This window comes from Parasteatoda tepidariorum, chromosome 10 (genome assembly GCF_043381705.1).
Source record: "Parasteatoda tepidariorum isolate YZ-2023 chromosome 10, CAS_Ptep_4.0, whole genome shotgun sequence".
NCBI classification, from domain to species: Eukaryota; Metazoa; Arthropoda; class Arachnida; order Araneae; family Theridiidae; genus Parasteatoda; species Parasteatoda tepidariorum.
Genome location: NC_092213.1, coordinates 43,105,460 through 43,129,698, shown reverse-complemented (window position 1 = coordinate 43,129,698; position 24,239 = coordinate 43,105,460). Strand labels below are relative to the sequence as shown.

At 25.2% G+C, this 24,239-nt stretch overlaps 1 protein-coding gene across 2 annotated transcripts; it reads left to right on the top strand.

The window, feature by feature from the left end:
• Positions 1-4,577: 4,577 nt before the first annotated feature.
• Positions 4,578-17,950, top strand: LOC107449079 (uncharacterized). Of its 2 annotated transcripts, XM_043045830.2 has the most exons (4): positions 4,579-5,836; positions 7,202-7,369; positions 8,319-8,436; positions 12,562-17,950. In XM_043045830.2, exons 1-4 carry the CDS (start codon positions 4,632-4,634, stop codon positions 12,649-12,651), a joined length of 1,581 nt encoding a protein of 526 aa, XP_042901764.1. In that variant the 5' UTR covers positions 4,579-4,631; the 3' UTR covers positions 12,652-17,950. The 2 variants fall into 2 exon arrangements, with proteins under 2 accessions (XP_042901766.1, XP_042901764.1); XM_043045832.2 differs by lacking the exon at positions 8,319-8,436 and having other exon boundaries at positions 4,578-5,836.
• Positions 17,951-24,239: the final 6,289 nt, after the last annotated feature.

The window sequence follows — 24,239 nt, the reverse complement described above, 5'->3', positions numbered from 1 at the left end:
GAAAGGTAAAAATTATGGAGAAATTGTTCATCAAATGCTCGGCGTGTTCTGCTTCAATGTTTGGCATGTTCTGGTTACTTTTTTCAAGTTCTTCAGCTTTTCCTTAGGGAAATTTTGATTTTTATTTGCTGCTAAGAAAATGGCGTCCATCATGGCCCATGATTTTTATGGAACTAAATAAAAACGTGATAAATTAATGTCTGATATTTACAGGCTCCCGCTAGAGGGCGTACTCGAGCGTTGCGATCACGAATTATCTTGTCTTGTTTTTGTTTGAACCGAAAAAAGGATCTTAGAAGGAGACCAATTAAAAGAGTATAACTTATAGCTTCTACCAGTTTTTTTTTTTTTTTTTTTTTTNACCCTAAAATTTTTTTTTTTTTTTTTTGTTAAAAAATTTCAAGTTTAAAATCCATTTGACGTCTTGGTGATTATAATTGGATCTCATTATAGAAATATCTTCTATATTTTTTTGAAACTTGAATATTTTACTTCTTAAATCATATTCAATCTTTTATTCATTTTTATATTTTACTTAAAAATTAAATTATTTAATTTTATTTTTAATTATTTATATGTAAGGCAGGTATTATTATTTTATGCTTTTTTTAATGCTACATCATGATTTATGGCCTTACCATTGTCTGTATTTCCTATTCTTCCTATATTTTGGAAGAAAAAAAATGCCTATATTTGCTAGGTATTCAAAGAAAACCAAACAAACAATATTTTGTCCTACATTCTTCTTTTTAATAAAATTCTACTTTTTCAAGTGATATAAATGCAGAAAAAATTAACTTTAGGACTTGGATATTATTCAAAATATAATAAATAAAAATCATTTTTCTTTGTTCAAAGTTAAATAGAGCTAGTTTAAATAATTACGTAAAATTGTATATTCATGTTCATTATGAACCTCAAGTGATGTGATTTCATTTGTGACCAGTCACTTAAAAGGTTATCCTTTAATTTTTTGTGATTTTGCTGCTCGGACTGTGATTTGTAACTATGTATCTAATTTGTTTTTCAGAGGCGTCTGGTATTCTACTCCAGCTTATGTTAACGGTGCGTGTGACATACTGTGTGCAAAATAAAAAGTGAATGTCGAAAATTACTTTTGATCTAATCTAATGATCGGATTTTCATATGCTCAATCCTATTAGTTCAAAGGTTTTACCTTAAATATGTTAATTAATTAGTAGTTATTAAATTAAATTATGAAATCAGACACAGAAAATACTTTCTCAGAATAAACATACTTTTTTCGTCAGATTTAGAATTCTGACCCTCGAAATATAAAAAAGGAGCAAGCTGTCTGTAATCTAAAAAATATGATCCCAATAATTTCTGCAGAAGAATAAATAAAATGTTGTACACTATCATTTTAATTTCATTTTTTACGTATTTCGCTGCATCTCCAGAACTAGATAAGTTAACCAAAAAATTTTTGCACACAATTATGAAATTTGTAATTGGATGTAAAATAATAATGATCATTATTTATTTTTTCTAATGAAGAGAATTCGAACAGTAAGGTATTAGATTTTTCAATATGTAATTTTAAATGAAAAATTACAAAATTTAAATGAAATTTTGAGAATAGTTCTCAGGAAATCAAGTTTTAAATATACGACTTTTCAAATATACGACTATTCAATTTTCCTTCAAATTTTAAATAAAATAATAAATAATTACACGAATTTTTGTAAATCAAATTTCCTTTGGATTAACAAAAATTTTGTAACTGTGTACAGAAATCTTTTGATTTGTAAAAAAATTTATTGTGAGTTAGCGAAATACACAAAAAAGTGTACTTTGCATTAAGGGGTCCATACTTTCTACTCTCTTTAAACCAAGGTTCGTGATTTTTTTGATTTTTTTAAAAAAAATCAAAAAAATCAGATTATTTTGATTTAAATCAGATTTTTTTGATTTTTATTTAAATACACTATAAGAGCTTTAATTTATGATCAAAAAAACTTTATAAATGTTTAATCAAAATTAAATTAATATTAAAACTATATTATAACAATATTTTAGAAGCTCTAACTTACTAAAATAATTTTTCATTATAATGCATAGCGACCATTTTGATACAAAGGCATGATTGAAATTAAAAGACAAGATAAAATAGATAATTTAAAGAATACTACTTTAACTAATAACACAAAGTTTCAATTAGCACAGCATAATTTTAATTTAAAACTGTGATCTCTTTTTTTTCCTCATGATTTATAAAATGGCAAAATAAATGCAACAGATTGTGTTTATAAATGTTGTTATTCATCAAAAAATAAATATTCAATCTATATATTTTTATGTTAAAATATTCATTTTTAATCCTTTATCAAAATACATAAGTTAAGCTAAAAAACATTTTTAAAAAAATCTATGTACTCATTGGAATTTTTTTTCACAAAAGAAAATCTGATAATTTCAAAGATACCGTAAACATATTATGAGAAGAAAAATAAAAACCAGTTAATAACCCTACTGCTTCAAATAGACTTTGATAGGGAAGAATGACACTATATCAGGAAAAAAATATCTGAACTCAGCTTTTTTTTTTTTTTTTATTTTTGGCATATTAAGGTAATTTCTTTTTAATATAACCTCAAGCTTTAGAAATATAGAAATTTCCATCAATAAACTATAATGTAGATTTGAATTTCATGCTTTTTTAATCAAAAGGTAGAATTTTAATTAACATTTGCTTTTTGAAAAAAAAGCATGTTTATTTTCTTTCTACAGCTATGCAAAGTCTATATTAAGACAGCATTAAATATTTACTTTAATCTGTACTTTCAATGTTAAGAATCAAAAGATTTTTAAACATGTAATTTTAAATGTGTTTAACTCACTCCAAGAAAGAAAGTAATTTTTTTAACTAAAATTAATTAATGCAGCAATTTATTTAAAATAAATTTTAAAACTAAGAAAAGAAAATAATAAAAGTATCAATAATTTGAAGCACTGTTTTTTAACTTTTAAAATCAATATAATATATGTATAAAAATCAGTTGATTTAAATCAATGATTTTTTTAAAAAAATCATTTGATTTTAATCATGATTTAAATTGTGATTTAAATCAACGAACCCTGCTTTAAACTATTGAAACCATATATTCCAGATTGCAACAATGATGAAAGACTTCCGCGAAAAAGCGTAAATGCACTTTTTTCTCCCAATTTTTAAAATTTCAGACCAAAAACGCATATTTTTAGGGAGGGAGTCCAATTATTCGAGAAACCCCTTCCCCCATGACTGCCAAAACCCAAGCCACTTGAACGATAGCCAGACTTGGAAAGAATTTTACTTCCTCTGAGGAGCATCCTGAGAAAGAATGATCTTCAGGAGAAAATGGGTGGAGCTTCGGCAGGTGGGCGGTTGTCTTGACAACCGCGACTTCCACTGTAGTGCGGAAATGACAGAAAATAATATTTATATTGTTAAGTTATTTTAGCCATTAATTTAAAAATTGTCCTTTATTATTTACAATTGATTGGTAACAACTGTTTCTTAACTATAATTGATTTAAAATATTTTATTATAGTGAGGAAAGACTAATTTTCTAATTGATTATTAGGTTAAATTTCCTTTCCTTTGTATGTGGTCTTTTTATAACAATCATTTTTAACTATTTGCGATTAAAATTTTGTTATGCTGTAGTCAGACAATCAGGCAAACAACAATCAATTTGTTCTAGCCAACAGATTATGTGAACAAATATAAAAAATTTAAATAAATAAATCTGATAATTTTTTTTTCTCCGTTAAGCTCTTTCTCTGACTGTGAATTTAAAATTGAGAGAAATCAAAATGAAGTAACATATAATGGTTCAATTATAAAGTTAATTTAATATTAATTCAATACTTTAACTGTGTATTCGATATATTAAATGTGTATAAGGTTTTTGATTGCTTGTAATAAATGAAATAATGAGGTAAAATAAAATTTTAAATACTACGTTTTTCAAGTGAGCGTAGGAAAAGATAAAATTAAATTTTATTACTCCTGAAACAAAATAGCATTGGATGCATCACTTTTAAAGATGGTGAGAAGGGGGACCTATCACCTATTTAAATTCATTTAAAAAATAATACCATCATTGCATTTATAAGAAGACGAATCTTGAAATAAAAATGTGTTTTACACAGAGTCCTTCCTTTGCAATGCCAGTCACATTTTATATTTTTATTCTAAATGAAACATTTATAATTTTCATCTCTTTTTTCTTATAAGTATAATGATAGACTATTTAAAAACACCCCATATAATTTAAAAAAGAAAAGAGTTACAAGTTGAAAATATAGAAGCTACAAGAATAATAAAATAAAAAATAATGTATGCAAAATAAATAGGATGTTGGCTAGATTTTCAAAAGAAAAAAAATTGTATTGTAGTATATTTTCTTTGTAAGGTAAGACTTTCTTTTCTTATAAAATATTGCTGAGGAATAAATAAATAAGATATGTGTGTAAAATAAAATATCGCTGTTGTTTTCCTTTAAATTTGACCTTATCATTCACTATTATTTGATAAGTAATCTTGTTATATGTAAAATAATATGTTTTTTCTTCTTCCTTTTTAGATTTTACTATGCATAATGTGACATATTTTTAATTACATCATGGATTTAAAAGATAAAGATTTTGACTTTGACCAAGATTTATTGAATAATATTTTTGAACAATTAACACTGGAATCTATTCCTGATCTTTCAGGAACTTTGGATAATTTAGATAATGAACTTAAGAATTGCCTTGTTGAAAATGGTATTAAGGATTGTGCTGAAAAAAATCTTTGTGAAAGTAAGCCACAAAAATTTGACTTAAATAATAGCGGGGGAAATGATTTTGAGAAAAATACAGAAATTGAAAATGAAGGAAATACCTATTTTTCACCCAACATTTTAAAACTGAATCAAGAAAAAGTTCCTGCAACACCTATTAAAACGGAAATCGAAGATGAAGATTTTCAAATCATCAAATTAGAACCATTAACTGATTCATCTTCATCGGATTCATCTGATGTTGAAAATGAAACAAGTATAATTGAAAGAGGTAAAGAAAAAAAGAAACGATCACATAAGAAGAAAGTTTATTCTTATCGACGCCCCCCTTCACCATCAGAATTTAAAAGAGAAAATTTGCTTCACACCAATTTAGGTCTTGTTCTAGAAAATAACTCTAGTTCTTATCAAGTCCAACCAAGCTTGCCTTCCTATTTACCTTTCAATGCTTGCCAAGTTAACTCTGATTTTAACATTTCTTGCACTGAAAGTTATTATGTCAATAGTCCTGATTCTGGATTTGGATCTCCATCACCACCAATTGTTTCCTCATCACCGCCCAATAGGGATTCTGAAGTACCATTAGATGATGAAGATCAAGAGGAGAAAGAAAAGAGGATTCGAATCCAGGAAATTTATAATTCAATTATAGAGGAGGTAAAACTTTATCAAATTGAAGAGTCACAGCAAAACTCTAATATCCGTGATAATGGTGGTGATAATCTTGAACAAATTTTTCATTCAAGATACGATCCTATAGATTCAGTGGAAACAAACATAACTGGAAATCCTACAATAGGAGATGCTTCAGTGAATTATCTTGACACACCTGCTGAATTTCAAGTGCCAGATGAAGATTTTGAGGATTTGTTTAATGAGTTTGTTAATGAACTACTTAAGTCTGAAATTAACCAAAGTACTAGTGGAACAATCTGTTCTAGCTCCGAAAACTCTGACTCTGTACCGAGCCAAAATCCTGTACTTTGTTACAGGCCTGTTGTGCAAGAGGAAAGTGGTAAACGTAAAATAAGCTATAACATAAAGTAAGTTGCTGAAATCAATATGCTTAATCTTCTGTTTTACTTATTTTCAATTTTAGTATCAGTAATGAAGTTCAGTAATTGCAGACTTGATAGAATTTGAGATCGAACCATTTTTCTGAAATTTATTAAACGATGACAATTTTGCATTATTCCTCCAAAAAAAAAAAGCAAGTATTTTTAATATTATCTTAAATATGAAATGAGGCTTATGTAAATATGTATATTTTTTTATAATTGAATGTGTATTCATGTATCATAAGTATTGATGGGGAACCATGTAAAGCTAAGCAAAGGTGGCGCTAACTGTTAAAATTCGCAATAAGACTTTCTATTAATTGTTTCCAATTTATTTTTGTGCCTGACGCCTGGTGGCTGAGCGGTAGCACAGCCACCAGGCACCTCGCACTGTCATGCCACAGGTCCCTGGTTCGATCCCCGGGCCGAGCAAGGTTGACTCAGCCTTTAATCTCTTCAGTGGATCGATAAATGAGTACCAAACATGCTTGGGAACTAAACACTGGAGGTTTCGCGTTCGGCTGACCACCTAACCGGAACATCTGCTCCTGTACCCCAGAGCCCGAAGGTCAAGAAAACTGAGATGGGCACAGTAGGTCTTGGCCCTCTATGGGCTGAGTTTATTTTTATTTTTGTGCCTAAGCTAAAAAAACATGCTATCTTATACTGTTATTGTACTTGCACTGTTTGCAATTTGACTTGTGCTATTTGTCATTCAACTTGTAAATCAATTTAACTTTTTAAATTGCAAATCAATGAACAGATAGAAACTGAAGATAACACGGGAAACATGGTAACCCTTATACTTTTGTCTTGTTTATTTCTTAAAATCGATTAATGCCTCATGACGTTTTAGAATTTATAAATCATAGAAAAATCTTATGGGTCATAAAATGATGTGCAAATTTAAATACAAATCTCAATAATATAACTTTCTATAGTATCAACCTTGCTCACTCATCCTCTTGTAGACATAACATAAACAGAGGTATTTATCAGAAGTTTACAAAATTCCAATCTGACTTTAGAATCTTATTATTGTTTACACTTAGTTTACCATCCATATCAAACAAAAATATCAATAAACTTTTTCTTTGAATGATGAAGGGCTTTTCAATCATTATTATTGGGAAAAGTAGTGAGAAATCTGATTTTTTTTTTGGTTGTAATCTTAGTTATATATATATATAAACAGAAATTTCTTTTGTATCAATTTCTTTTCTTTCTTTTGAGTACTGTGAGTAAAGGAAAAATCCTAAAATACGTTTAAAAAAAATTTCGAAATTACATTTACAATTCAGGTATAAGTTTTGCTTTCTTAAAATCAATTTATATTTGTTATTATTGTAGGGATAATGCTAAAAGAGCTCTTCGAAACTCAGAATTTTTTGATGTCGAAAAGTATAGAGTGGAAGGAAGAAAAATATTAAAAAAAATAAAATGGCAAGAGAAAAGAATGGAAAATGTAAAAATAATTGATTATGACGAAAGAGAAAAGTTCAAGGACCTGCAACAAACGTAAGTTAAATACTTAACACTAAATATTTCTTCTAATATTAATTTTGTTCTCAGTAATAACAGACAAAAGATTTTTCTCGCATCATTTATTTTCCACTTTTTCTAATATTTTTAGTCATTTTCCGATTTTTTTTTTAAAAATTTTATTTTCGAACATGTAAAAATATAATTACATGGCTTTTAAGCTCCTATCATATACTTTAAAAAATATATATAAAAAAAACAAACTTTAAACCAATGAATTGAAAAGAATTGAGATCAGATGCTGGCAATTAAAATTTTTAAATTTTTTTTTTATTGGGACCATTTACTAATTATTTTCAGTAAAGTTATTATGTATTAATTTAAACTGCTGGTCAGATATCCTACTTTATTATTTCATGCTTATAATAATAGTTTTATTTGTATGTAGTTGTGTATTTAGTTAAAACATAGTTTTAAACATTCTATCATTCCAAGATATTGTGAAAAATTTTCAATTACTATATTTTTTGACCTAGTGATATGATATGATGTATCAATTCTTATTAAAATGATTGATACATCATTAATATCAATAAAATACTTCTGTAACTTACATAGTATTAAATTTTATATTTTTTATCCTGTGTAGCAGCATTTAATTCAAAATATGTTTAATTAATAAATTGTTTTAGGCATAAAAATGCAGTTTTAATTTTTTAAATATTTTATTCTTTTAATTTTTTTAAATCTTTCTTCTTTTTTTTTTTTCGTTTTGCCCTCCTTTTTTTTTGCTTTATTATGCCTGCAATAAAAATGTAATAGTTTACAAAATTTATTGTAGGGTATAACTTTTTATTTTTAAAATAAGCATAAATTAGTAAAGTGAGTAAAACAGTGATCAATTCTTTTATAACTTCTAAAGTTCTTTTACCTACTTGTAAATAAAAGAAGAAATGTAATGAGAAAAGAATATTTTTTTGTATAGGAATCTACATTCTGCTGTTATCGAATCAAATGTAGAAAAAGTGTTTTGCATAATTGAAGCTGTGAAATGTTATGGTCTTGAGTTATTTGATATCAATAACAAAGATGTGTTCAAAAAAGTAAGGAGATGCATTGTTAATTTTGGTACTTACAGTCATATTCCTTTATAGCGAGAATGGAGGTACGAAAGCAATCACTCATTAAATCAAGGCTTGCTGTAAAGGAGTTCAATTGTATTTCATATTATTTTAAATCGCAGAATATATTTTATTGAATAGTTCCATATTATTTTTTAAAAGCTATATATATATTGTCTTACTCAGTTTTTTATAAATGCATTTCAAATTATTATAGAATTTAATTGGTTTCATTAATTTACTCTTTGTTTTCTCTTTATTTATAATCAGCATTAATATATTTCTAAGTTATATTCATATTTAAAATGAAGTGAATTGTGATTTCCTTTAATTTAAATTAAGGACAGTTAAATTCTTCCTTAATTTAAATGAAAATAATTAAATTTAAAAATGTCTTATGTAGTTGTTATATTCAGTAAAAAAAAAAAATTATAATAAAGACAAGCTCAAAATGTAAGTTGAAGAACAAATTACAAGTCTGTCTCTATTAAACCATAAAAGACTTAACTTAAATCAAATCACTATTCAGGAGTCTGTCCAGGCCGAATTTACTACCGTTTAGCGGTACCTTCACAAATTCAACTTTAGGAAAAATGGTAGTTTCCCCAAATACTTTTTCTTAAAATTTTATTTTTGCATCCCTTAAGAAACGATAAATCCTTATTTTTCCCATATTTTTGTGTTGATTTTTTAATACAATTTTTAATTTTTCACAAATTATGACTAAATTTTCACAAAATAGGTACCTCTCAGAAAAGCCTAGACAGACCCCTGCTGTTACTCTCTTACTCATAAATACGGATTAAAGCACACTTATATTTATTTTTGTTTTGTTTATGAAGTCAATATAGCTTAAGAGAAATACTCTTTATTATTTATTCAAATATAATTAAGTAATAAAATTTAATGTTTGCAATTTTTGAAGACATAACTATTAAAATCCCTCTATATTAAATCAGCCACTTTTTAAAATCATAATTTCCATTTTATAAAATCAAGCTTTAAGTAGGCATATTTTTTAATAAAGGGGGAGATTTTTTTATTTTTATTTATGATTATTTAGAACTTTCTTCCGTTTAATTTTTGAAAGATATGTAGCAGCTGAAAGACTCTTCCAAACATGAACTGAAACAAAGTTGCAGGTGTGGATTACACTTAGGAAAATTGTGAATGAAAATCAGACTTAAGAAGGGATAAAACAAGGGGTGGCACAGTGGGACAAAATCAGAAAAATGCGACCAAAATTAGAAAATTAACTTCAATGTTCTAAAAATTGATCACGATTAGGTTTTTTGGGTCACTGATTTCAAATATGAAGTCAAAATTTCAAAAAAACAAAATGGCGGATGATTATTGAAAAAATTGTAAATAAATAAATACAAATTATTTACTAGTAGTTTTTGAGATCTTTGATTACAAATTTGTGGTTAATAATTTTAATAAATAAAGTAATGGATGTAAAATCGCAAATATTTATCAAAACAAATTTAAACTAAATAAATTGAATCAAAATATTTAAGATTGTTAATTACAAATTCGATTATCGAATTTAAAAAAAATAATGAATCTATTTTGCTAGATATAAAAAATTTTGAAAATGTTATAACAAAAATAATAATCTCAAGTTTATTTTTATAATTTTTTCATTAATTTCATCATTATTATAAAAATGACACGAACTATAAAAATCGATATATCAGCCAAATTTGCAAATATTGGCAGCTAATTTTTTTTTAGTTCTTGAGTATATATACCAAACAAATGTACAATTTGTTTTTTACCTCGGCAACGTAAGGCTTTTTTTTATAGAGCACCCTAAAGTTACAATTTCATTGTACAGGGGAGAAATAGGGAAATGGCTCTGGTTTTAATAGTATTTATATTAAATTAATCAATTCATATATATCTTAGAAATCCATTATGTATAAATCATGCATAGTTTTAATATTTTTATTTACTATAAGGATTTATCATAATAAAAATTTAACTGAAAAATTTCATTTTTTTTATTTCGACTTTGTTTCTATTTAATTGCTATTTCCATTAATAAACCAAAAAAACAAAACAAAATACAACGTAATACTCCTTGGACATTTTACTACAAAAAACCATATTTAAATTTTTTTTCTTCTTATAACTTAATTTTTTTTATTTTTGACCGTGAAAAATGATTTTTGTTCCACAGTGGATGGGGGAGAAACTTCTTATGAATGAAGAAAAATTATTAAATTCCTATCAACAGTTTCAGTTCCAGTTAAAAAGAAATACAAATAAATAAACTAAAGAATACATTGTCTTATGTATTCCATTTGTCAGTTCCGCGACAAGGAGTTTTTTGGAGCCCGCTTTAAGCTGTTCTGATGATGCAAATTGAAAAGAGAAGAGTAGAGATATTCTTTCCTTCTCTTTTTGTTATACTGATTATAAACAATTTTGCATCAAATTCAAATATTTTGAATATAAAGAATTCAATATAAAGAATTTTCAATATAAAGAATTTTTCAATGCTGCATCAACAATATTTCATTGCCTCTTTTTTAACAAAACTAATTAATATTTATACAAATATTTTTAAACCCTTCTGTAAAATAAAAATAAATGAATTAAAATGCTGCTTTCTTTTAATAAAAATTTATGTTAAATGAAATTAAAATCGTTAAAATGAAATATAAGTGTTGTAATATAGTTTTCAGTGTATGTGTAAAGTTCTACTTTGATTTATTTATTTATTTTTTACTTGATGCAGGTGTGCCGTTTTATAAGATCAGCCGCTTTTAAAAAGTCAAATAACTTTAGAAGGAATGTGATTTTAAGAAGAGCACTGTATGACAGTAACATCTCAATTTTCGAAGGAAAAAAAAACATAAATATAGAGGCTATTTAACAAATGTTTGGTTATTTAGAGTTAATTTTCATTCTCACCAAAATGACTTCTGCAAATATATCATATTTTATAAAGTACTGCCAATGCTGCTTTAAACATGTTTTGTGACTATCAAGATTGAATTGACCTTAGGGTTAAGTTAAATAGATGATTGATTAAGTTAATTGTCTCTGAGTTGAATTGCAATGGCTGGGTAATTATTGTATTGAAACAGTTTTTTATATAAGGGTGATTTGATCTGGTATCAAAAACTATCTTGAACATTTAAATTTAAGATAATGCTATTTTGGCTGCTGTTACTCTTAGAATTTACTTATTGGTGATAAATTTCATGATTATCTTTTCTCCTACTTTAAAAACTTTGGATTTTAAAATTCAATTTAGTATATACCTAAAAATTTGTTAAATAAATCAGAAAATTTTCTTATATAATATTGGAACCTGTAATTTGTAAAGTTAATACATAATAAAGTTATTTCAATATAACCTTTTTTGGCCCTTGCACCAAAACATACTATCTAACTTGTATTTAAATTTTTCTGCTAATTCAATGTTTTCCTAGTGATAAATTCATTTGAGATAACTTTTTAAAGGTTTAGGTATCTGCATAATATTATACTATATGCATAAAAAGTACATACAAAATGCTCTATGAAATAAAAAGTAGATTAAATTATTCTTTTTAAAATCCCATGAAAGGATCATTTAATAATTGAATGTTTGTAATTTAAAGTAGCTCTTTTTTAATTACATATACATTGTATTAAACTGGATTACTCTAAACCAGAAGAAAGTTTTGAATTTATAAAAACTGCTAAGTTAAGAAAACTTCTTGACTTAGCAATTTTTATAAATAATACTTATTTCAAAGGATAAAATATTATATAAATAGAAGAAGAAGCATCAAATTATGAATTGTAATAGTAAAATATAAATGGATATGGTAAGAATTTTTTTTTTTTTAAATGTGAAATTCTTTTTAAATTTTATTTTGTAAAGCTTATTTATTTAGAATAATTTATCAAAATGAAAGCTTTAATGAAACAAGCATTTCGTTGATCTCTGAAATGGTTTTTATTTTGAGGTTAATGGTTTTATCTCTAAAAACAGATGCTTACACATATTCAAATTTAAAATGATTTGTTTCATATATACTAATTATTTTGGATGTATAATTAAAATTTTATGATAAAAATATTAATTTATTTATTCTTTTGTTTCAGACTGCATTAGATTATGCTATCAAGCAAGACATGCCACTGTTAATTAATTACTTGAAGGAAAACAATGCTGTTCCTGCTATTAATGTGTAATTATTCTTTCTAGTACGTTTTCGTCTCTCTAATTTATGAATTTTACTTCATGGCTTTCTAAATAAGCTATTAATGTATTTAATTTTTAACATTGTTTCAAATGTTTGAAATATGTTGATTTTATCAAAAATATTTTTTATTATGATTTGGTTCTGTTTAAAGTGTTTTAGATATTATTGATATAATTTGAGTATAAACAATGTGTATGCTGGTTATGTCACATAACTCTATAACATATATTATTTTCTATCACATAATGTGCATTCTGAACTTATAATTTCTTAAACTCCCATTTATATATTTTTTAAAAAAAACCATGTAATTTAAAATTGTTGCATATTTTAAAAAGTTCTAAAAATTATTTTTGAATTCTTTAAATCGGGGCTTCCTAAACTTTTTATGCTGGGTACTCCTTTGCTTTCAATCGTATTTTGGTTTATATTCATGAGTGCTTTTTTTTTAATGAATTTTTTAGGTTTATTCAACAGTTTTATTACATCATTAAAGATTTCAAATTTAATTTCATTGAGACTTTAAATTCTACTTATACTTTTGAGAAAATGTAATCTTATTGGACAGATATTAGTAAAGCACTCTTGCAAAAGGCAGTTGTGGGTCATGGAGATTAAGGCTATACAGTTTCAAGACTAGTGCCATTATAATGATAATTTGGCCTACATAAGACATCAGTTGCTTTTATTTCCTAGACAAACTGGTATGATAGGGTTGCAAGTTTACTGCAAAAAAAGGCCTACATTTGTGGAAAATTACAAAAGAACTCAAATACAAACAAACACAGATTATATGCATTGAAAACCATGACCATCCTAAAAACAGGGTATCTGCGCACCTGGAAAGTCATGAAAAATCATGAATTTAGGTATTGAACAAAATTTGTTATGAAATGTCATGATTTTAACTATTTTTAAAAAAAAATCATGGATAGACATGAACTTAGGTCGCCGAAAAATCTAATTTTTAAATTGGAATTATCCGCCCCCCCCCATTTCATGGTGTTCCGAATATCTGAATTTCTAATAAAATCCCCACTCACAGTAATATTTTATTAAAATATAAAATTTTTATTTATAATAAGTGTTTAAAATTAGTGTTCTTTCAAAAAATGAAAGAAAAAACCTCATTTCTAGAAATTCAATTAGTTATTATTCAATTAATTATTATTCGATTAATTCAATTAATGTTATTATAATGCTTTTTTAAATTTATTGTTGCGCTTTTGTCGGAGAAAATAGTAACTTCGTTAAGTCATGAAAAATTCTTGGAATTAGTCATGAAAAGTCATGGATTTGAAAATCTAAAATTTAGCAGATACCGTGTAAAAAATGAAATAAAAAGGTATAAAAGAACTGAAAAATTATTTCTTTTTATTTTATGATATAATAATACTTTTAAGCAAATTAACAGTCTCAGTATGAAATATCGTATAAATATTGTTTCTTCATTCATCAAATATTCCTTTGTCAGCATGTTCATGTGTTTGATAATACAAAGGATTAAGCCATGTCATTGTCTCAGTCAGTTTGTTAAATTTTCTGTTTAAGGAAGGAGCTAGTTAAATGTTTTTTTCTTCCTGTTGTATTCTTATTGCTCTTCAGAAAGCATGATATCCTTATAAATTTATCATTCAAAGAATTGAAAAATCACCTAACATGACAGGATTTGGATTATCTTTAAACTATTTCACTATCATTTTGATATAGATTTCCCAAAATGTTTTATTAGTTGTTTATTATCAATTTTGAAGGTTCAAAAAAGTACTATTTGCTGCTAAAATGCAAGTAAAAAATTTAAAAAAAAAAAAAAAACCTAAAAAATCTAACATTTTGAAATATTTTCGTGTAAATTTTAGCATTTCTAAAAATTCCTGGGTTTTAGAAAAAATATTTTATTTTATAACCGGTGTTAAACAGCTCACCTAATTCAAAGTTTGCGACTATTAATGTTGAATTCCGTAGCCTTGGCAATTTTGAACCCAATTTAGAAGACAAGGGAAATTTTTATTCAAGAATTGGGACAAACTAGCCTTTGTGGAAGACGTTTTGATTTAACTTTTGCTCCAAATAGAAAAAAAAACTACGTAAACCCCCACAGTTAGCCTTACGGCAATTAGTACCGCAACAAACTTGTAACTTTACCCATCGATATGAAGTTGAGTTTTTTACAAGCCACCACTATGGATAGAGCCTTGGTTCAGTGTCTCAACCGCTGTGTCATCATGGCCCCAAATTTTTCATTTCCCAAGCTATAGCTGCTTTTTTTCTATTGTTATTATGTGTAATTTTACATTATCTATGAATGTGGAAGTAATTTTTATGGTATTTATAAAATATCTGAAATTGTCGCCTGAAATTTTTTCAGAAGGAAAGTCATGTGTTACAAGGGTAACATACACATTATTGTGAAAATTATTTACTTTTTCATAAGTAACATTGTAACTAATTACATGTTTGTTACACTCTTTCAATAATAATTTTCTTTTTCTTTAAATGTAGTTATATATTATGATGAAAATTTATTACTGGCCTTTGTGATCACAGAATTTTGTTTGATTGACAATGTACATGAGTCCGCATATGTTTGAAAATGTTTATTATGTATATAAATTTTTAACAATGTTTTTAAATCTTTTATAGACAAGTAGTAATTTCCTATTAGATGCTTCCAAATTCAAAATAGTTGTTTTTAAGCGAGCACCATGATTTATGAGCACCATATCTTTTCATTATTTTATAACTGGTTGAACTGTGTTCAGCAGGTTTTTAGCATTTTGGAGCATATTGGCTTCCTTAAAAACGCTCTATGTATTAGTTGCAGATACTTGATATCTGCAACTGAGGTATAAATTAAAGTTGTTTGAATAAATTTAGAAGCAAATTCTTGTAAATTAAAATTTTATTTGATAATTCTTTTTTATTTTCTTCTTAGATATACATCTGCGTAGTTCCCACAGGTCAGGGAGAATAGGGAAAAACTGGAATTGTCAGGGAATTTTATTTTAACTCCAAAAATTAGGTAATAGGCAGGGAAAGTAAATTTTTTTTTTCACAAAAACATGGAAAATTCCAACATCATGCCTGGAAAATAACTGGTCTTAAAATTGTCATTATGAGTAATTGATATTCTAGTTAAATAATTCTAACACCTATTATAATTATTTGCCTTAAAAATTTCACATTTTAAGCAAACTAACTTGTTCCCATCCTCATTCAATACTTTTTTTTTTGCCCACAAAATCTAATATTATGCATTACAAATAAATTCTGATGAAATGTTGCATATTAGATAAAATATGGTTCGGATTTTCCTTAAAATTTACCTGATATACCTGGAAGAGGCTGGAAATTTTTTTCCTGAAATTGAGTGGGAACACTATTTTGGTCGAAACTTAAAATAATTAATGCTTATTTAACTTTATAAATGTGTAAATATGTATATATTGTTAAATATGACAAAGATATCATTAATCATAATGGTGCAACTTAATTAATAGTAATCAATGACTAAACATTTTTATTCTTTACTAAACCTTAAGTTCATAAAACAAAAAAACTGCAACAGTTTTAATTTCTTTTTCAAAGGCTGGGTAGAAATTGTTATTGATATTTATTACAGCCAAATGATATTTGATATTATCAAAATAATACCTGAATCACGTATAAAAAATAAGTTATTTTTAAATGGTATGCTCTGTTTATTTTAACATTAAAAGAATAAAATGTATTTAAATTTTCTAAATATGTTGAAATTTATAAATTTATCTTTACCATGTTTTTAATTGAGATAGTTATTTTAAATATTCTTTTTTATTTTAGTCATATGTAAGGCAACAAAAGTAATATTTCTGAAATTTAAAAAAAAAAAAAAAAACATTTAAATGTTTATATTTAATCCCTGGAAAAAAATTCTTGAATTTCTCTGATTATTTCAACAGTTCTAAGAAATAATGCACACTACAACACAATATACCAGTTTTTTAAAAAAAATAAAGGTCTTGTAATTTAAATTTTCCCAGGTTTAATTTCTCTAAATTAAATTAAACCTAGGCATTTAATTTCTCTCCCCCGTAGATTTATAGCAAAATTTTAATTCTTCCTGAGTTTTTTAGACTAATTTTAAATCTTCTAAGTCAGTTAAGTTTCCTTTGAGGATTAAAAAAATAAAAAATAAATACAATAATATATAGGAATTTTCAGAACAAAAAGTTAAATATTTGCTCTATCGGTAACAAAAATTATTTAAAGGAAATATATGATTTACTTTGTGACTTTATTAAAAATATTAGATATATAGAAGAACTGTAATGAAGATATGTCTAACAATAATCAAATTATAAAACTAGAAAGAAAATTATTAATAATTGATTAAATTAAATTATGTAATACAGCTGCAAAGTTTAATTCAAGCTGTATTCAAATAGATACTTTTAACATTTTTATCACATAAATCCCTTTAAAAAAAAATTATGAAATTTTTCAATGGGAATTCTTTTCTTTTAGGTACTTAGTACATAACATAATAAACATCTTTGTTAGACATGACATAGTTAAATTCTGGAATTTTTTTGGAAAAAAAAAACCCTTAAAATTTGATAAAAATCTAAAAACGCCTATTAAATTGAGAAATTCTTTATTAACATTTAATCAGTCGGTTTTATTAAACGTTCTATCTTAAACAACTTTGACCCTATTAAAATTTGACAAAAAAATTTACCTTTCGATTTCATACTACAAAAAATTAAAAGATACGTAATGGTGCAAAGAAATATCTTCATTATCATTCCTGGTGCGCTAAAGTCTTCTGAACTTGAAGTTTTCAACCATCTCTATTAGCAACCTAACTCCTTACAGTTTAAATAAATATTAATAAGATTACTTGTATTTAAAGTTAATGTTTCGTTTATTAATATTAAAATTGTTTTGGGTAATGAAGTTACAATCATCTTTAATATGTAGATAACGAAGCCCATCTTTTGATCTTCAATCTGAATAAAAATTATGTTTTTGTTTTCAGTTTATTTTTATAAAATTAATAGTAGTTAATATTTATCTACTACTAAATATAAATGCATTAAACTAAAAGCCTTAAAATTGTATTTTATGTTTGCAAACTTTATACCATAAGTTTAGCAATTAATAGTTTACTACTGATACAATTAAATAGATAAAAAGTGTTTTCACAAGTCATTTATTATAGATACTGTATTTGCTGTTGATCTATGAATATTTTATGCTATTTGTTATTATAATTGTGTGAAATAATTAAAATGTTATTGCTATTAGTTGTTTGTTTTTAAATTGTCTAATTTTTTCTTTTAGTTTTTATACGATATTAAAATTTCAAACAGTCGGAACTTTCGAACACAATTTCATATTTTTAATAATAAAAAATTAGCTAAAACTAAAAAGGTATAATTAAGGTAATGTAACATTTTATGCATATATATGAGTACTGGTTTGGAATTAAAAATCATATTATACTTTTTAATGATACATTAAAAAATATTAAAGCTAAAACTGTTTAAGTTATTTTTAACCTGATGCCAGCGTAGAAACTTAATTTCAAAAATTACCAAATTTTATAAATATATATGTAAAATTCTTAAATTCAAAAAATGTTTTAAATTTCAATGAATAAATTAAAAGCAATTTCAAAGCTGAAATTTTAAAATGTCAGCTTAGTAAAAAAAAAATGAAACAATTAATGCAGTATAAAATTTTATTACGCTAAAATATCTTATTAACAATATTCTTTAACACAAAAGTCCTTAATAAATAATTCTTATACAAGTAAAGGAAAATAAATGACCAAGTCGAAATTCTATTAGTCATGATTACAAATAATCATTATAAATGAAACAACAAAAGACTAGAGCAATTTTAAACTACTAAAATTGTACTGCAGGTTCAAAAGGCAAAAAATGCTATGCTAATTTGCCCACAGTGGTAAACTAGCACTTGTAAAACTGCATAAAGCACTTTAAGTAAATTACATGCAGAGGAAATAGCATATTAGGAAAAGAGGTGCTTATAAGCAAGTTAAGAGTATTTTATAACTTTAACAATTATTGCATTACTTACAATGGGTGTATAAACACATGAGTGAATATTGCAGTGACCGTTTTTGCCACCTGTCTTTAAACATAATTTGTGTACTCGTGTACAAAAGTTTTTGGATTACCTTATACATGGACAAACAATTATTTTGTTTTAAGTAGTGAAATTTTTTCTTTGCTAGTTTTTTGAAATCTGATTAGAATCCTGCAATTAATATTAAAGTTATTTAAAAATATGTATAAAGTAGATTGTTTTTAATGCAACACAACAAAATCATAGATACAGCATACTGATAGTTATTATAAACTATTAAATCGAATTTAAAGACAAATAAATTTGAAAAAAAAAGTTAAACATTTACATTTTAGTTAAATATTAAATGTTTGCAGCCAGGTGTTGATTTTTTATTATTTAAATTTAAACTAGCAAAAATTGTAATACACAATATTATACTTTTATTTAACCACAAACATTTTTATGCCAATAGCAGAAATAAAGATTAACCTCTTTACAAGGAAAAAAAATCTTTTCTATGAACTGAGAACTTTATTTTTTTTTGTGAAATCGTGATAATTCTTTTTTAAATGCGCCACTGACAATCTTTCTTTCAATGACATTATTTTAATATTATTAAAAAATGCATAGTAAATTATAAATTAATTATTTTTATGCTATTAACTTTAATCCAAAGTTTTGTACATGAGAAAACAAATTATAGTGTCTCAAATGAAAAATCTTTTTAAGGTATAACATTCCAATTACAATTCAACATCAAAACATCTTTCTTTTCCTATTTTTGAAACAATGAAATTTATTTATAGAGGATAGAACTTTGTAATGTAACAAATGAATATAAATTAAGTAAGTAAAATGACAATAAATTGAGCTTTAATAAACAGCATCACTTTTAAATTTACAAAATATACAAAAGTTTCAAAAATTATTATATGGTCCCACAGACAAACACAACAGCTTCCATGAAAGACAAGAGGGTCATAAGAAATAGTAAAGATAACATTAAATTTACATAAACAATAACAAATAATTTATTTGCTGAGATTATATGACAAGTTATAGGAATAAAGTAATATTGCTTGTTTGCATTTTTACAATTTATAAGGGCTGCTCAAATGAAAAATCCACATATGATAGTATCAGATATACAGTAGAAAGAGTAGTGCCCCTTTCAGGTAAAAAATGAAGAGGAGTTTTATTAAATGCACCATGCTTGCATATTACTGATTAATCTGCTTTTGAGAGAGCATATAAAAAAGATGGATGTGTCTAGATAACAACAATTATTTGTCTTGGTCTTCATTTATATTCGTTCTGGAATTTATATCCAGTTTTTATAAAAACTTAATGGCATTTGTTTGCAATTATTCTCTTAGACAATGCTTAGCATAAACAACCATGTTTCAATGGTAATGTCTATTATACTTTCATTTTCTGCCAAAACCTAACTTTTAAACATTCTATTTTGGATGCCTCCATCTTTTGCACGGCTTTTTATTTACTTGAATAGCTTTCATTCGAATTGATTATCAGTTTCACGCAATTTGTGATGTACTTCTTCCCAAAAAGAGGCACTGCTGTGTTTCTGACGCTATTACACACATTCCCATTTTATTTGGGCAATACTAATAATTAATGCATATACAATGAAATTTATCTGAACTAAATGGGGTATGATATAACCTTCATTCATGACCTCTATTAATTTTAGTCTGATATCCTGCTTAAGTGAATAATTTATTTCTGAGTATGTTTAAGATAAAAAGAAGTCAAAGTGATTAATTATGTATACATAAAGAGTAAAAATATATACTAATGTTCTCATTATCTTGTCGATATTAAACTATGTCAACAATCAAGGCTATAACTGGCATATCATATTTACAGAAAAATTATTTTACATATTAATACAGTTTTATGGAAGTTAAAGTTCAGTTAGAGGCACATATATGTTCTAAATATCTCAAAAATATTAACAAATTGATTAAAATCTTCAATTTAATTTTCTTTAAAGAGTAATACAATCGTACAATAAAGGAAACTTTTTCTATCTAAATAAATACTACTGTTTTAAAGCCAAATCAAATTTAGGTAAATTACAAAAAGTTTCAATACCATTATTATTTTAGAACTTAGATGAAAAACATTCAAGTTAAAGTAAAATATATTTCTTTGTATTTTTACACTTTAAAGGTTTTAAATTCACCAACCACTTTGAAAACAAAAAACTGCTAGTTAAAATATAAAATATACTTATTTCATTCCATTTTGTTCTAAAACACTTTTGTGATTTCTCTTTTTTCCTATTTACCAGTTTACATAACATGTATAGAAAAGAAGACTAAAAGAGAAAAAAATTACCATTAACAGAATTCATAATATTAAGGTCATTTTCCCCCTTGAAGATATCAAGTATTGATTGTTTGTAATATTTTCTTCTTTTTAAGGAAATCATAAACCTACTTTGTAAATTATAAAGAATATAATAAAATTAAAGAAAAAGAATCTATTTTAAAGGAAAAATAGTGTATATTTTCTAAAAGAGGTTAAATAAAAAATGTTTGTACACCACTAGATATAGCACCGTTTCGGTGTACATTTAATGACTTTGAATAATGTCAATTCCGGTGGAAAGAATTCGCTGTTCCACCTTAACACTGTGTAGCATAAATTAAATCATAATACTCAGTTTAAACATATATATTTTATACAACTTAGTTCATGTGATCCTTAACTATTTGAGATAAAATTTTTGTGTAACTGTACAAAAGTATTTTTACTACCATCAGTAATTATTGTTTCAGCTCATATCTTAAAGGCAACAAGGTTTATTCATTATTGCTGATCCAATTTGGACCTTAATTAAGGTCAAGTTAAATCCGATTTCATTTTAACATTTAAAAAACAATATCTTGTACAGTAAATCATATTGAAGACTACAATTGCATTGATTATATTTGAATACAAAAAGGTTTAAAGTAAATTAGAAATAAGTTAAAGAAAAGTAATTTAGCAAATAATTTGTAACTAACTTTTAATAATTTATTTGGTCTGCCTGTTAAATATGTTTAATTAGTTTGCATTTATATGCACTTATACAATTAGCTGATGTTAATTGTTAAATATTTAAAGTTCATAATTCAAAATATTATATTTAAGAAAAAGATTTGATACAAGAAATTGCTTAAGTTAAAATATTTTGAAGAAATATAAGAAAATTTAAATGTGTTGTAATAGAAATTTTACATCAAATTATTAAATTAGATGTTAGATTTATTTATTTATTATTATTATTTTTAAAACCTCAATGACTACTTATTGTTACTGTGAATTTCAGGACGGGCTATTTTGCAGGTTCATTGCAAGATTTTTCTAGGGTTTGGCTTAAAAAAAAAAAAAATATTCCCTGACAATTCCAGGTTTCTGATACCCTATGGGTACCCCAGAATAGTATTGAAACTTTTTAAGAGTATTTTACTTTTGATAGGAAATCTTCATTCATACTTTTTAAATGGTTAATCAAGGTCACAATAAAAGAACACAAAACTTTGTTCTATACTACATAAAGGACTAGAAATTGTAAGATAAAAATTATGAATGAAACATGAAAATCTGACTATAAATAAATACTTTTACCATTCATTTTTTAAATAAATATAATAAATACATAAAGATAGAGCAAAACAATCAACATTCACAAACATCACAGGTAAAGTTTTCCCTATCAGATTATCACATAAATAAAGTAAAATTTCAGGAAAATGTTATTAGAAATAAAATATTCAACAAGACATTATCTACTATCTATTTTCAGTATGAAACTATTATCTATCAAAGAGATAGTAATACTAGCTAGTTATCAATGTTAGTCAAAAAATTCAAGTATGAGCAATGTCACAATATTTAAGAAAAAAATATTTGTCCTAAATGATTATAACAATAATAAAAAATTCATTTGAAGATACAGGTAACAGTTTTACTATTATTATTGTCAATGAATATTTTACTTATGAAAGTAATGGTGAAAGTTAAAGCTAAAAAAATTCAGTATATTTTTTCAAGACGAAAGTGAAGGGATTTAAATCAGGAGTTATTTCATGTAATTTTTCTGTGATTGTACAAATGCTTATAAATATTTCAAGATCTAAATATTGATACAGATTAAATATTTTTAGAACTTTTTAATTTATTAATACCACATTTGATTATTATGTATTGAGAAAAAGTAATGATTGTCAAATAAAAGCACGTGCTTTATAAGGGACATTTCTTTAAAATCTTAAAACCTTTATTTTATAAATTTCAGCAAAATTTGGCTTACATTTTATTTCCATTTAAGTTTTTTAATATTTAGTTTTTTCCAAAATGTTATGAATAAAACGCAATATAAAATAATAATTAGTTTGCAATTTAAATTATAAAGCCTATTTTCCAAAATTAATTTTAGAGCAAAAAACTTAGCAAGTAAATTACTTATATTCATAAGGATTGAATTCAATGTTGAGTAAAAGTTTCAATGATTACATTTTCAGTTTATAATAACTTTTTAGTCATAAATGAATCATTTTTTTTAAAAAAGTATTGGCTATAAAAATTTTTTCAGATGAATTTTACTAAAATATCAGTATACAGTTATCGTTATAATTTTTTTTTAAAAATATGACAGTTAATATGTATATCAATACTTTATAATAATAGTTGCATCTTGTTGATATGATAGAGTCATTATCATAAATGTTAATTTTAAATGAAAATTACTTAGGGTCAAAATTATTTTAACTTTATGGTCAATCATAAAACTTCCTTTAACAATACAGAATGTCAAGAAAACATATTATGTACTACATTCTAGTTCAAATTTAATATTATTTAAATGACTCAATAAGTAATTCTGGAGTTTGGGAAAAACTTTATTTTGAGCCTCAGAGTTATAAACTATGCATTGTAACCTATTGAATTAAAAAAAGTCCCTAAAAAGAAACTATATAGTCATAACTAAAGGAATTAAAAAAAAAAATGATAGGTTATAACATTGCTGAGTATGGAAGAGATAATGACTAGAATTAAAATAAGAATACAAGAGAATACAACAGATTTTAATACAGAAATGCATAAGTATAATAATTGTGAATTTTTTTAAGGTAAGATAAAAGTTGAATATTTTAAGGGGAACTCCACATTTATCTTTTAAATAATAATTGTTTTGTAAAAAATAAAATTATAAAAATGGAAGTAGCTAAGAATTAACTGTTTTAAACAACAAAGAAATTAAAAGCATGTAGAATATTAAATTATTTTAGATGCTAAAAAATCTATTTAAAATAGTAATATATGAAATTAAATGCAGATGTGGTGAATGAGTTAAGATTTTTATCTGGAGTATTCACAGCAGGCTCAATATTTTCTTGAATTTTTAACAGATTAAACTTAAACCGCATAAATTATTTAGTTTCTGTTACTCACTATGCTTTTTTAAAAACATCCTATATGCCACAGAAA

What these genes read in the sequence shown, in the direction of transcription:
- LOC107449079 (XM_043045830.2), top strand. Translation starts at nt 4,632, where the DNA reads ATGGATTTAAAAGATAAAGATTTTGACTTTGACCAAGATTTATTGAAT. An exon ending in TTCAAGGACCTGCAACAAAC is followed by an intron (nt 7,370 to 8,318) that starts GTAAGTTAAATA and finishes TTTTTTGTATAG; the next exon opens with GAATCTACATTCTGCTGTTA. An exon ending in ACAAAGATGTGTTCAAAAAA is followed by an intron (nt 8,437 to 12,561) that starts GTAAGGAGATGC and finishes CTTTTGTTTCAG; the next exon opens with ACTGCATTAGATTATGCTAT.